The sequence below is a fragment of the Epinephelus lanceolatus genome, chromosome 5 (genome assembly GCF_041903045.1).
Source record: "Epinephelus lanceolatus isolate andai-2023 chromosome 5, ASM4190304v1, whole genome shotgun sequence".
Classification (NCBI taxonomy): Eukaryota; Metazoa; Chordata; class Actinopteri; order Perciformes; family Serranidae; genus Epinephelus; species Epinephelus lanceolatus.
The window spans coordinates 25,066,275-25,080,975 of NC_135738.1; the positions used below are offsets into that span (position 1 = coordinate 25,066,275).

General features: G+C 41.5%; 1 protein-coding gene across 8 annotated transcripts in view; it reads left to right on the forward strand.

Moving 5' to 3' along the window:
- pclob (piccolo presynaptic cytomatrix protein b) overlaps window positions 1-11,449 on the forward strand; it is a 65,133-nt gene extending 53,684 nt beyond the window's left edge. For all 8 annotated transcript variants that reach the window (XM_078167940.1, XM_078167941.1, XM_033635556.2 and 5 more), the window contains 9 exons: window positions 327-420; window positions 1,380-1,451; window positions 1,888-2,185; window positions 2,459-2,653; window positions 4,715-4,856; window positions 4,976-5,034; window positions 5,805-5,942; window positions 6,146-6,291; window positions 9,655-11,449. In XM_078167940.1, the coding sequence (XP_078024066.1) occupies window positions 327-420; window positions 1,380-1,451; window positions 1,888-2,185; window positions 2,459-2,653; window positions 4,715-4,856; window positions 4,976-5,034; window positions 5,805-5,942; window positions 6,146-6,291; window positions 9,655-9,798 (1,288 nt within the window). In that variant the 3' untranslated portion in view covers window positions 9,799-11,449. The remainder of the gene's footprint in view (window positions 1-326; window positions 421-1,379; window positions 1,452-1,887; window positions 2,186-2,458; window positions 2,654-4,714; window positions 4,857-4,975; window positions 5,035-5,804; window positions 5,943-6,145; window positions 6,292-9,654) is intronic.
- Window positions 11,450-14,701: the final 3,252 nt, after the last annotated feature.

Consider the following 14,701-nt stretch of genomic DNA (forward strand, 5'->3'; position numbering starts at 1 on the left):
TGCTCTATTTCATGGTGTTTAAGAGCACTCCTGTCATTGCTTTTTTCTCTCCATGCCTCTCACTTTTAACTCTCCTCAGCTCCTATCTCTGAAGTACTCTGTGATTTTTTGTAAAAGCATCTTAGGTAATTTAAAGAGCATTTATATCTGGGTTTGTTTCTCATGTCTCCACGGCAGGAGATTGACTGTTTTACAAGCGTCTATTGAATCCACATTTACTGAGTATATCACAGTTTGGTGAATGTTTGCCATGGGTTCAGGCAGGGGAAAAACTTTTTTTAATTATTAACTGACAACCTATCATTCTGAATATCATGACTTATCAGTGCTGATAACAAGAGAAGGACCAAGTATGCTCAGAAGACCATGAACCCAGAATGGAACCAGACTGTCATCTACAAGAACATTCATTTGGAGCAGGTACTGTGCAGAATGACAATAACACGCACACACACTTACACCTACACACACACACACACACACACACAAAGCCTTCACTCAGTGCAGTTACTGTATGTGCTGTGGGCCACTTTAGGTGAAGTGGATGTCTTATACTCTTATTAGGATTCTGTCCTCATACCTTGTCCCCAGGGCTGTCCTCCGTATCCCTGTGCAACCTCTTATCAGCACTCCCAAGACTCAAGTTAACAACCATCATTTCTGCTCTCACGTAGCCTCGACACAGGCAGCCTAGCCGCGTGTCATTTTAACAAAAAGAGAATAGAAACTTGGTAACTGTGCGCTTGTGTGCTTGTCTGTCACCGTGCAAGTGTCGCTGTGTGTATGGCTGTTTATTCTTGGATATCTGTGTTTGCTAGGAGCATGTGTTGTTTGCGACACAGACACCACCCAGACTGTAATAACAACAACAACAGTGAGGGATAAGTGCAGATGCGGTAGCTTTAGTGGTCAGAGAATAGAGGCCTCCACCGGCTCCTCCGGGGCTGCCTTCTGTTAATCACGTCTCATTGCTGGCCGGAGCCTGTCGGCCCTAAAAATGCTGCTGCATCTCTCGTTCGCCCACTCCTCCTCCTCCTCCTCCTCCTCCTCCTCCTCCTCTGAGATATGTTTCCATCTCCTCCCACATGTTCCTTTCTACACATGCACATGCACAAGTCTATGCACACATGCATGTACGTATACTGAAACAAACCAAATCTAATCTAACTCCCCGCTTCTTTGCTTATTACAGTAAACGCAGTGCATTCATTCATGCACAGCACATACAGTGTTCCTGTTTTCTTTCACGCTCCCACCACCCACATGCACACAAACACAGGCGCTCAGACACATTCCTCTCCCGCACACATACATATGCACACAAGATCCCTCGTCATAATCTTTACCCTTGTCTCCTCTCCTTCACTCTTTCTATCCAGTTAAAGAAGAAGACGCTGGAGGTGACAGTGTGGGACTATGACAGATCCTCTTCCAATGACTTCCTTGGAGAAGTGAGTGCTTTTGGAATCTGAATAAAAATGTCTGAAAATGTCAAATGCATTTAGTGTTTACCTCGCACAAAAGGTTTCTGTTGCTTTATTTATTTATTTATTTATTTTTTGTGATGGACCGGCTTTTCTTAAACAACCTAATATTATTAGCCTTATCTCCCTCCTCTCACAAGCTCCGAAGTCAAGCTTTGCTTCATGCTTGTAAATCTATATAGTGAGCGGTGCTATTCATCTCGTGCTAAATGCAGTGTGCATTTCAATGCTTTTGCAAATAGACTGTTTCCACACACTACGTTGTTATCTACCCTCATGCAAATTCCTCTCCTTATTGTATCAGTTTTTCTCCCTGTTGTGCCTATATGTTTAAGATTGTCCTGTTTAAGATTGTCTTTCTCAAACTGTCACTGTGTGTATGTGTGTGTTAATTGTGTCTCAGGTGTTGATTGACTTGTCGAACACAGCCCAGCTGGACAACACTCCTCGCTGGCTGCCTCTGAAGGAGCAGAGCGAGAGCATTGAGCACAGCAAAGCCCACCATGCTGCTCAAGGACCGCCAGGGTCTGGGCCAGGTCAGGGTCATGGTCACGGACACAGCCTTGGCCATATGTCAGGGCCTGGGATGGGGCCTGGGCATGGTATGGGACAGGGTCAAGGACCAGACGGGGGTCATGACTCACCTAAAAACTCTGTAATCAAGAGCAGAAGCCATGGAATCTTCCCTGATCCATCCAAAGGTAAAAGAATCCTTGGCAGGTGTCCGTTTACGACAAAAGCTATAATTCATAAAGTGCTCCCTCAGTTGTCATAGAGATAGAGGCTGTTACCATAGAAACAAAAATGCTAATAATTTCTTGACAGCTGTAATTATACATGTGCTTGACAACTGCTACATGACACACACAGCAGAGCGGGAAATATTAAATACTGTTAACAGCATGGATCCATCTATTCATCTCATGTCTCACGTCCCGTTAGCAGTCACAACACTTTGTCTCACCTTCCTCCAGACATGCAGATGCTACCTTTGGAAAAGTCACACAGCAGCCCGGGCAGCTCCAAGTCTTCCTCCGATGGCCAACTGCGCTCCCACGGCCCCTCCCGCAGCCAAAGCAAGAGCAGCGTCACTCAGGCCCACCTTGAGGATGCTGGGATAGCCATCGCTGCCGCCGAGGCCGCCGTGCAACAGTCCCGCCTGCAACCAAGTAATTCCCTTCCCTACCCGTGATACACTTCCTGTGACATGCTTCCTTTTTTCCTGCGCATGCAAGCTTTGTCGAGAACGTTTGATTAGAACCTGAACCGCTGTGCGTTCACCTCCTTAACATTTGACCTTTACCTTCTGTTCTTCTTATCTATTTTCTCTGAGCACAAAGTGATTTGCTTTGATCAATAATCTTAATTCATTTCTGACTCTTTTGAGTTAGATAAAATTATAGTCACCAAACAAAATCCGAGGCAGATAAAAAAGACAAATAACTGAGATATAGCGAAACCTAAACTTGCTGTAAAAATCTTATTTTATTAAACCTTTAAATCTGAAATTAAATATTTATAAATCTGGCACAGTTAGTGCACTAAATATTCCAAATACAGTATTTGACATTTCCCACCTTTTTAATATTTTGCTGCATATTTTGGTCTCTTAAGTAGGACATAAAGTTGATATTTTACTATGAGTTATTAAAACAGTAGAAGAGTTTTAACAACTTCTAAAAAAAAAAAAAAACAAAGAAAAATATTTATTAGCTTTAAAATAAGAGCCCAGATCCCCCTGTTTCTACGTGAATTGTGCATGTGCCAATCCCAAGTATATGGTTTCTACAGAACCCCAGTGTGGAGATCTCCAACCCCAGCATAGAAACCAAACTGGGATTGCAATCCCTCACATGTCTTGTACCATATTAACACAACTTAATGAACAACAATATCCATTCATGTTCATGCATAGTCTTAAGTGTGATGTCCTTAAAATGATGAACTACCGTATGTTGTCACCCCTCTCTGAGATAAGTTAGCCCAGTGTCAGAACGATTTACGCATGCAGTTGCAGCTTCCCTGGCTACTGTTCCCCAGCCACTGAGGACTTTGTGATGCTGCAGCCTCTCTGTGTGTGTGCATGTGTGTACCATATGAATGAACCCTTAGTCACAAAACACACACACACACACACACACACACACAGGTATGGCCCACAAGGCTCCCCTCCCTTCCCGTTCCTCTCCCCAAACCTGCCGCCCCTAAAACTAAGTGGACACAAATGTGAGACTGAAGCAGTCAAACCAGGAAACACAGACACACCAAGAGGTTCAAAAGGCATCAGGAGGCTCACTCACCGGCCAATGAGAGTAAAGCGGTCAGCTAACCATGAGAGGAACCATGAGTGTCAAGGGAAGGTGAGACAACATAGGAAAAATGTACTGCTAAATATTATTAAGCCTAACATAACCTTAACTATAACAACACTAAACCTAAAGAAAATAAACAAAATAAATCCATATAACCAAATGTGTGAATAATTAAAGTAACAAAATAAGTCTCATTTAATGATTTTCATGTATCTATGTTTGTGATTGTGTGAGTGTGCATGCGCGTGTCTTTTTTTGCTGTTGTAATTTTGCTAATATGCTTTTTCATTGAGAAAGTGACTTCCAGCTATTGCCTTTGTACCACAGATTGTGTTTCAAACATAATCTAACTTCTATTAGTCATCGCTTTAAAGCAAAGAGATCACAAAGGCCAAGGATGTATCCACCCGTCGTCTAGACAGAAACACTTCATATATTCCCCGAACTAATCACAGTCTGTCGTACTGTATGAGCATGTAACTCAGCAGCAGCCAGCAGCCACGAGCAAATGATTAAAACTATGAAAGAACATCCACATTTTCTCACGCAAAATTCATTTTCATGTGTGAATTAAACTTGGCAACCTTCATTTATTTCTAGTGCTGTGATCTCGATGAGTGAAGCGAGGTAATTCACGCTGCACTGCTAAATACAAGGACAAGCTGTCGTCTCTGCTGATGTGTCCCTCCCTGCATAAGCTGTTCTGTGATGCTCACTTAAAGTTGTATGTGACAGACAGCATCCCTGTCAGTGAGCTATAGCTGGGGGCGTGAAGTGTTTCTGTTGGACATGCATGTGTGGTAAAATCTGAGTCAGTGAAGACGCTGTGTGTACAAATGACTTCCTGTTAAGAAAACCATAAATAGATAGAGAGGTAGATCAGTTCCTCACCATCGTGCTTGCACTTTCCACCCTCAGGACCAGGACACCGACTGGCAGATGTCTCAGGGTCAGTGGTGTTGTCTGCCCCGAGTCTTGTTGGAGACGCCTATGGAGGTCTGGAAGGTGAAGAGGGGGCGGACACTGGAGTGGACAGTGCCATTTTTCAAGTGCCACGCATGTAAGACCATTTGTGACTCAGTGTTTTTCAGCACATTCAGCACCATAATGCTCACAGCTGACACTAATGCCAAGTTTTGCACTGTCATAATATGTCTGATGATTTTTTTCTCCCCACAGTGGTAAGACTATTCCTAACGGCACCGACAAAAACCAACTAGGGACCCCAGAAAATGAAGGCAAGTTCCAGAAATGGCCTCTGTTTGGTTGTTTTTTGGATATAGGTCTCCACCTGCTGGTTATTTTGTATAACAACACTTTATTTTATTTATTTATTTATTTACCCAGACACTTTTAGCCGCTTCTAAATTGTCTTTTAATGATGACTCCATTTAATTGCGGAATCAAAATCTCAGTTAAGTGCTCATTGTCATGAAACAATATTTACCCAGCCTATGACTTAATGCATGGCTTGGGATGGCAGTAGAGAAATGGATGTCACACTATCCTACCCACTGTCATAACTATATCTATGTTTCATGTAGCTCGGGTGTCATGGTGCCTCCCTTCCATCTCTCGTTTCAATTTGTAACAAAGAGCCCAAGGTCATCTTAGGCTGTAGCCTGGCAGCTGTTACACAGATGAGGGTCAGGCGGTCATTTCCATGGCGCCTGATGATTCATTTAACACAGTTAACTCCGTCTTGGTGAAACCCTCAGGTATCAGTGGAGACACATGACAGTGATAAGACCCATGTGATACTGCGAGGATGTTCCCTGACCCGCTTTCATTCTGCTGTGAGCCCAGGTTTAGTGATGCAGAATTATTAAATAATTTAAATAATCCTTAGTGACACTACGGGAGCACAATTTTCTATGCAGCTGTAGGAATCTGCCTGCAGTTTCTTAGTCTAAGGTTCAGCCAGGGCTATTCAAATAAAGACATATAGTTATCTCGATTTTATTCTGAAAACTGATAACCCATATCTCTTTTTCATTCTTATTTTCAGGCGGCAAAACACAAGTGATGGGAGAGATCAAGGTTGCTCTCAAGAAGGAGGTGAAGACAGAAGGGGATCAACTGGTCTTGGAGATCCTTCAATGCAGAAACATCACTTACAAGTTCAAAAGCCCCGACCACCTACCAGGTCAGGAAGTAGTGTGTATTTGTGCACAAGCAGATGACTTTTATTTTGACAAAATTAAGCACATTTACACCATAAATTGATACAGAAAAGGCACAAATTGGTGCAAAAAAATTCCCCAGCACACAGGAAATTAAATGTTAAATGCTCACAATTTTTTGGCAGGGGACTAATACATATTCATGTTTTATCCTATTTGCCTTCAGACCTGTATGTGAAGCTGTATGTGGTCAATGTAGCCACTCAGAAGAGGATCATCAAGAAGAAGACCAGAGTTTGCCGACACGACAGAGAGCCCTCTTTCAACGAGACCTTCAGATTCCCTCTGAACCCAACAGGACACTCCATACAGGTACAACATGCCACATAATGAGACACTGCAGACTGACAGATACGGATCAGGCTCTCTCTACCTTTCAAGCATGATGTGTCACACAGTACTGCTCCAGTTATATCAGGTGTAATACATTTGTCCATGCCTGGTTGGCTGAATAATCATAGAAAATGAATTCCATGTATAGATTTGCAGTAATTTGTGGTGTACTCATCCAATTGTTCCAGTTCAGTTTGCATGCAGCATCTCCAAAACTCTTTATTGCAGCTAATTAAAACGGGAGGCTTGTAACGTCTGACAATACAAGTCTTAAACCTCATTATGGGAAGTTTTATAAAGTGGTCTGCTGCCTCATGCAGAATGAACCTCCTCCTGGTGGGCTGCAGGATATGAGCATCTAAAAGTAGCTGGTAAACTATAAAAGGTAAATTCTGCACAGACTGTTGCAGTTTAATAAAAACTGACAGATCTCATGCTCACTGACTCTGAGAAAATAAAGGAAAATCATAGGAGTAGATTTAGGGGGGCGTGCATGCCCTTAAGGAAGATGAATGGAAATGGATGGAAATTATAAACGCATTCATTTATAGTCTTCTTTCGCTCTGAATTTAAGGATAATACTGTAAGGTTTACAAGTTATGTTAATTCATGTGTTACAGTAATTTGCTAAAAAAATTACATTTACAGTGTTTGTACAGTTAACTTTTTACGCATTTATGTTCACAATTATTATTGACTTTATTTGCTGAATCTGCCACAGTAATTCTCACACACATTTACCTCAGTCTAAGTCCTTCTAGCTTCTCACTGGTTAACTAAGGGGCATGTGATCCAACCACTACACAATGAACCCTCACGTTACAATAATAATAGTCTGGAGTCGATTAATAGATTTTTGATTCAAGAAAAGAGGCTGTTGCAGTATTCCAGGCGTGAAGAGATGAAGGCATGTAAAATTGTCTCAGTGTCTTAAGTGAGTTAAAATGGATCGCATTTTTGAAATATTTCTGAGATGGTAAAAACATTGGCTCAAAACTTAAATTACTGTCAAACCAGACTCCAAGATTTGTTGCACCAGGATTGATATTATCCAGTAGGGGACCAGCCAAAGGCAGAATTTGCTGAGTAACATGCTGGGGCCCGATGACAACAATGTCTGTTTAGTCTGAGTTCAGCTGAAGAAAAAATTTTTGACATCCAGCTTTTAACATCAGTAAGGCACTCACTGAGTGAACACATCATTCCAGGGTCTGTGGATCAGGTACATCTGTGTATCATCAGCATAAAAATGAAAAGAGACACCATGTCTCTGAATAATGTGCCCAAGGGGAAGCATTTATATAGAGAATAAAATTGGTCCCAGGACCGACCCTTGAGGCACACCATACTTAAGAGGTGAAAACTGATGAGAAGTGTGTGTTGACAGAGACACAGAACCTCCTGTTCATCAGATAAGATGAAAATAATGCCTGGTTCACACCACACAATATCAGCCCGATTATAGCCTGACGTAGCAACGTACAGTGTTGGCATGGATCGTGAATGACAACGAGTGTCGAACGAGATAATCCAAGGTTTCATCTCGTGTAGTGTGTCATAGTAGACGACAATCAGAATCAGAAGTACTTTATCCAACGCCACAACTGGGACACCTCACAACTTTCCTACAGAAAGTCTAGCATGTTTAATTTTCTTTTTGTTGTTCACAACTGCTCCCGTCACAGCCGTCACTTTGACCCATACAAAGACAGTGCAATCTGCTGCCGTAGAACTGTATGACAACAACACCAAAGCCTTTTGGATATGTCTTTAGGGAAGTTACCACAATTGAGTAAAAAGGGAAAAACGATGGGTTGAAACAGCAGAGGCACTTTAGCAACCCACTGAGTACTGCTATTAGCATCAGACTGGAGGATATAAAGTAATATTGTTGTGAGACATTTTCAGGAACTTTTGGAGGATTTAGTGAGTTGCAAATTTGCATGTGGTACTTCAAATGTAGCTCCTGCCATCTGGTGGCCATTTTTTGCATTACTACGGTAATATTTCAGCTGGGACATGAACAGCCAGTGTGACTGAAATACTCATAATAATAATAAAAGTAGGACAAGAACAACCCGATGACATCACATACATTTTGAAAGACGACCGGGGACGATTGGTGTGGACCATCGTGTAGTCTGTCATGTCTGCCGGCCAAGTCACGGCACGATTTTATGACTCCACAATCGTGTAATCTGACATAGTGACCGTCGGAACAGACAAAAATCTTGTGTAGTGTAAACCAGGCATAACAGGATCTTACAATACCAATATGGAGGAGGAAGTGGACTCCACTGGCTGCAACTGAGCAGGCAAAGGCAACACTAAAACACAAAGACATCGCTGGCCGAGTGCAGCATGGGAGGAGTGGTCTTGGTCTTGGGGACAGCACACCACCCTGGAACAAGGCCACTCCGTCCCCGAGATGCAAGCTCGTGGTTCAGGAGGTGCGTCGGGAAGAGGAAGCAGGAAGGTGCGCAAAGGCCGTGGCACAGGCAAAGCAAGGGCAGTGGATGACGTGGGAAGGAGTGGAGAAGAGGAAGATCTCCTGGCAAGAGCTGTGGGAGATGGAGGCATTCAGGGCAAGCTTTAACATCAGGGCTGCCTACCATGTCCTTCCATCTCCCAAAAACCTCAGCCAGTGGTATGGTGAAGACCCCACATGCCCATTCTGTCCAAGTCCAGCAACACTTAAGCACATCTTGGTGGGCTGCAAGACCAGCCTCACCCAAGGCATCTAGGCATCTAAGGGGGTGAACCTGGGACGCTGGGATTCACTGCTAAACCCTCTGGAGGTGTCGTGGGCCAATCAGTGAAACACCAAGGAAGTAGGGTGCCCACTTGATAACCTAGAGGATGCCATCTCTCACTTGACCATCCCACAGAGTCTAGCAGTGTCTCAAGTGTGGAATAAGGGATATCAACATCTAGTCCTACACAACAGATATGGGGGATGACCGCTTGCTCACCTGGTAGAGAGTGCATTCCAAGTGGCCTGGGTTTAACACCAACTTGCAGCCCTTGTCTGCATGTCACCCCCCCCTCTCTAACCTTTCCTGTCTGTTTCCAGCTATACTGTCATTAAAGGCAAAAAACACCCGAAAAATAATCTTTAAAAAGAAAAGTATAATCCCATTATGTCCATTTTGCATCCTGATTTAAAGGTTACACTTGCATAAGTAAGTATTGATCGCCAGATCAGGTTTGTCGTCTTGTAAGCACTTTGCCAAATGGTGTTTGCATTATTCATGCCGAATAACATGCTTTTACTCGTGCACTTTCCAAGACAGAACAACAACAGCCATGACAAATCTGTTTCTCTCTGTAATGTGTTTCCAGCTTTTCCTGGTGTCCAATGGAGGCAAGTTTATGAAGAAGACTCTGATCGGTGAAGCCTACATCTGGCTGGACAAGGTGGACATGAGGAAGAGAGTGGTCAGCTGGCACAAGTTATTCGTCAGCTCCACTCAGACCAACCCCTGAGCGCCACATCAAACAAGACGGAGATGCGTTAGACTGACGACAGGTGAAGCCAGAATGTAGTAGTTTGGAGATCTGATTTGACAAAAAGACGAATACGAGACCAAAAAAAAAAAATCAAATAGAGGAATGAAAAAGATCCATTTAATTCACTTCCTCAGTTCATACGTTATAAGAAGGAGGGAATTACGTGCTAATACCATGACAACTTTATCAGTCCAACACTGCCAGCACACATGTCCACCTCTTCCCACATCGAGTCTGTGCTGGCTGTGGACTTTGCTTGTAAGGATGCAAACATGCAAATACCACAGCAGGCACTGAAACACACTCAGCAGCAATATGGCTTTGAGAGCAGCGACGTCTTTCTTACCATAGTCCCCGATTCCATCATCCACATGAGACTTTCTTGTTTTGGTGCTGCGCAACTGAGCTAACATATCTATGAGAGGGGGGAAGATGAAAAAAAAATGACATCAGCTGAATTAGTGTTTTCTTCATACGAGAGTCATTGTTGTGATGCTGAAATGATGGTTGTAATGTGTGTGGACATCAGTGGTCTTGAAATGTTTAACAATGAAGGAATGCTAAATGTTTTCTATGATTCAGTTTCATGTAAAAAGAAAAAAAAAGAGCCAGACAGTTTTGCTATGGGTTGAAGATAAAAATGTACAGCACTACAGACTGTAGATATCACATGCAGATTACAGAGCATATCAGAGAACCACATTGTACAGCGTGATGTTTATATAATATACAAAGATATCAGATGCAGAATATATCTAAATACAATATACAGTAAAAGAGCTGTTCTCTTGTCATTAGAGTATATATAATAAACTATAGACATATGATCTGTTAGGTTGAGGCTGTGGGTGACGCACTGACAATCCAGTAGGCTACTTTAGTCTATGGTGTAGGCAGTCTAACTAGCTGTAACGTGAATGTGGACCTATGTGAGCTCAAGGATGTTTATGAATAATAGCTCCGCCGGTCCTCTGATCACACTGATGCACCATTCAACAGGGCTGTGATAGATTTTAAAGGTCAAAGTCAACATGCAGTGGCATTGCTATTTCACTGGCATGCTTTCTTGCCAGGCAGAGTTACAATAATACCAAGTTGAAAGTTACAAGCCAACTATAGAGGATGACAAGATCACATCTGTGTCATCTGTACGACGTTTTAATTTAAGGCTGTCGTAGTTGCTCATAGTACGCTAATATTTCTTTCCGTGTAACTCATCATGTAATTACACTGTGTCAAAACCATACGTAGATCTGCAACTGTCACCACCTCAGTGTGACAGCTCTGCTCTCTGTGTATTAGTTAAAAAGCCCCCCCCCCCCCCACCACCACCTCCCAGTCTGAGTTTTACCTGAAAACAACTTCAAAATGACAAAACAACAAAAAAAATTCTTACCAGTCATATGTCAAGGTTCCTCTGTGTGTCCGGCTGTGCTGTAAAACTCACTATGCTGTTTTGTGTCAGTGACTCCCGTTGCAACACAGTGAACCAGCCTCTTTCACTGCCTGTGACCAAAACACTCACTCAGGCCTGCTGGGGTTCAGTCATACACAAGTCCGATGGGGCCAAGTCTCAGTACGAACGTGGAGCAGGTGACCCATGCATTTATCTTGTAATGTTTTGCCACCATATCTACAGAATTTAAAAAAAAAAAAATCTATCAAGTGACCCTCAGACCTACTGTCGGTGTATTTAGGCATATCACAGGGCTGATGCAATTTTTTAAAGAATTAAATATACCAGAGGAAACGACAGACACACTTAGAGCAAGATGTCACTTAAATCTTATAGCAAATGGTAAAAAAAGAGAATATAATAAGGAAGGGAATATGGTTGATTTCTCAGATTATTATTTTGCTGTGCCAACCTTTTTTTTTTATTCCAGACCCATTGGTTCTTAATTCTATGCAACATAGATGTGTTTGAATGCATTTGTTTTTTTGAACTAAATGTTATATCTGTGAACATAAAAAAATTGTCTTATAGGAAAATATCTTTAATTTGTACATCATTGAAAGAAAATATTAAATATATTGATTTTTTACTGATTTTAATATGAATTGATGTTAACAGCCGTTAACGTCTACATGGAGCTTGTGCACTTTATTATGACATTGTTTATTTTCTCGTCTCAGTTTTAACTGTCATGACATGCAAGGTTATGTGTTTTGTGTTTCTGCACTGAAATGAACTGAAACATGGTGTACGTGGTGGCAGAAAATATCGTGGTGTGCATTTTGTATCTATGTGGCAAAAAAGAAAAACACGCAGACACGTTGGGGTTCCTGAACACGATGCACAATCCGGGGAGAAATCACCCTCACTACATCACGCTCATAGTCTACTTACCAGTCTGTGTACAAAGTACAGTAAATAAGACATATTCCCTAAATGCTCCGTCATGACTGTTTAACCCCTCGTGTTTCATTAGACTTCCCCCAAGCTAATTACTGTTTGTTCAGATCAGCTGTTGCCTGTAATTGTGAAACCATCCATGTGTTGTTGTTCTGAGGGGTGTGAATGTGACTCAAGTCCTTTGACATGTGTACATAAAGTGTTTATTTTCTACAAAGATTGAATGTTTATATTGTCCGAAGTTTGAGCATGTGAGTGTTGAGAAAAGAAAAAAAAAACACAAAAGACTTATAACTGTACAGCAATGCGTGTCTATAGTTGTATAAGGGGAGTTGACTGTGTAATCAAAACGTGCTGTCAACCAATGACTATCTGTGCAACCACGTCCCGTAAACGGCTGAAACAACACAAAGGGTAAAAAAATCTATTCAACTTCAATAGTTGTCTGAGACTTTATGTTTTGGATGTTGCATGTTTTGTTGATGGTTTGTCTGTATATTTTGCCTACAGATTATGTTTAAAAAGAGACAGAATATGTATAGATTTATCTGTATGCTGACTGTAAAGAAATATGCTTGTAAAATTGTCTTGTTTTTCACTCAGTGCAAAAACAAAGAATCTAACATGTTATGGTTTTGTGGTTGTACACAGGATGTGTTGAGATATTATGCAAATTGTGCTGTAAAAAATCAGCTGTTTCCCCTGAGTCTAAAGAATAAATATTAAGAAGAGCTATATTACACACACAGAGTAGAGCTTGCTTTGTTGTGAATTGTGAAAATGAATTTTGAAGAATGTAAAACAACATTTTTATTCTCACATAAAGACCAAACTTCTTTTTGGTAGAGCGGGTCGTCCGATTCTCAGCTCCTCCATGTCAGGTATCCTTGGGCAAGATACTGAACCCCAACCTGCTGATGGCTGCTCCTTCAGTGTGTGAGTGTGTGTGAATGGTTAGTGAGTAGCAGGTGGTGCCATGTTCAGCACAGTATCCTCAGCCACTAGTGTGCGACTGTGTGCGTGGGTGAACGTGACATGCAGTGTTAAAGCGCTTTGAGTGGTCAGAAGACTAGAAAAGTGCTGTACAAGTGCAGTCAATTTACCATGTGTTAATAATGATTATTGGAGTAGACTGAACAAGGCAGTCTGCACTGTCTAACACAGTGTCATTCTTAATGTCACCACCTGATGGCGCCAAAGCAATGCCCATTGAGATTTTTAATTACAATTGTCCACCATATGCATTTAAGAAAGTAACCCTTCCACAGCACTTTATTCCATTTTTTTGTTGAGTAGTTTAATTTAATTAGTTCTGCTCAAGGGCAAGTGCATTTATATTTGGATCCTCTGCTCTCTTGTTTTGCAAATAGCCATTTAAATGAGGTATGCAAATGTTGACAATTAAGTGCCAGCAGCTATGAAAATGCATCAACAGAGCGGCACACCCATGACCTCACTGCCATTTTGGGGAGCACTCTAAGACACTTAAAATTAAACATTTTAATATGATTTATTTATTCTCAGTGATTGTATTTATTTAATTATTAAATGACCCATTTTCTCATTGAATTATCTTTTTTTTTGGGGGGGGGGTATCATTCACATCACCATCTCTATCAGCTTTGAGTTTAATTACACAGAATGAACATTCTGGGTTTGCCTTTATTTTTATTGACTTTAAATCAGTTCATTTAGAACTGTAAAGCAGAAGCTGGAACTAAAATGTCACAGACTTCATTTATACAACAACATATCCATGCTTGGTCATGCCTTTGATGCTTTATATTTAGCTGTAATGTGAAGACATGGCCACTCTGAGGCAGGGTTGACTCAAGCTAAAATGTTTGACTGTAGCAGAGCCTCCTGGTTCTAAAAGAAGCTGATGGTGTTGAAGCAACACAGATCACAAAATAACACTTATATGAATCTCAGGGCTTCTTTAATCGGGATATACCACCAAAACATATTTTCATGCAGTAACTTTTGTGTTATACAACAGCACAAGGACCAATGGAGTAAGGATTGGTTTAGTCAACATCATTAAGTAAAAGTTAAAAGTTCAAGTTTTTATTTGTCATCTTGATGTGACAGCTGAAGAATAGATATATTTGATACAAGTATGAGCTGAAGGCCAACAAAGGATATGTGTAAGTCCTTTTAAACTTACTCTAACGTCAGTGTTTCAAAGGATGCTAAGACCATGTAATCAATAAAGAACGTAAAGGCAATGTGTGTAAGATTTAGGGGGATTTGGTGGCATCTAGTGGTGAATTGCAGATTGCAACCAATTAAAACTTCTCCCACCTAGAATTCCATGTGTGTTCATTGTTCAGGAGGTGTTTACCACAAGCCCAATTATCCACAGACATCTCTTCCTCTCCAAAACAAACACACCAAGTGATTAAAACCAGTTCTCTGATGCTGTTTGGCATCTCAGAGACGGACTGCTCACCCACCACAGGCTGTTTTGTGCTCACCCTTTTTTTCTGATAACCAAATGTGTGCTCACTTTATCTGACACAG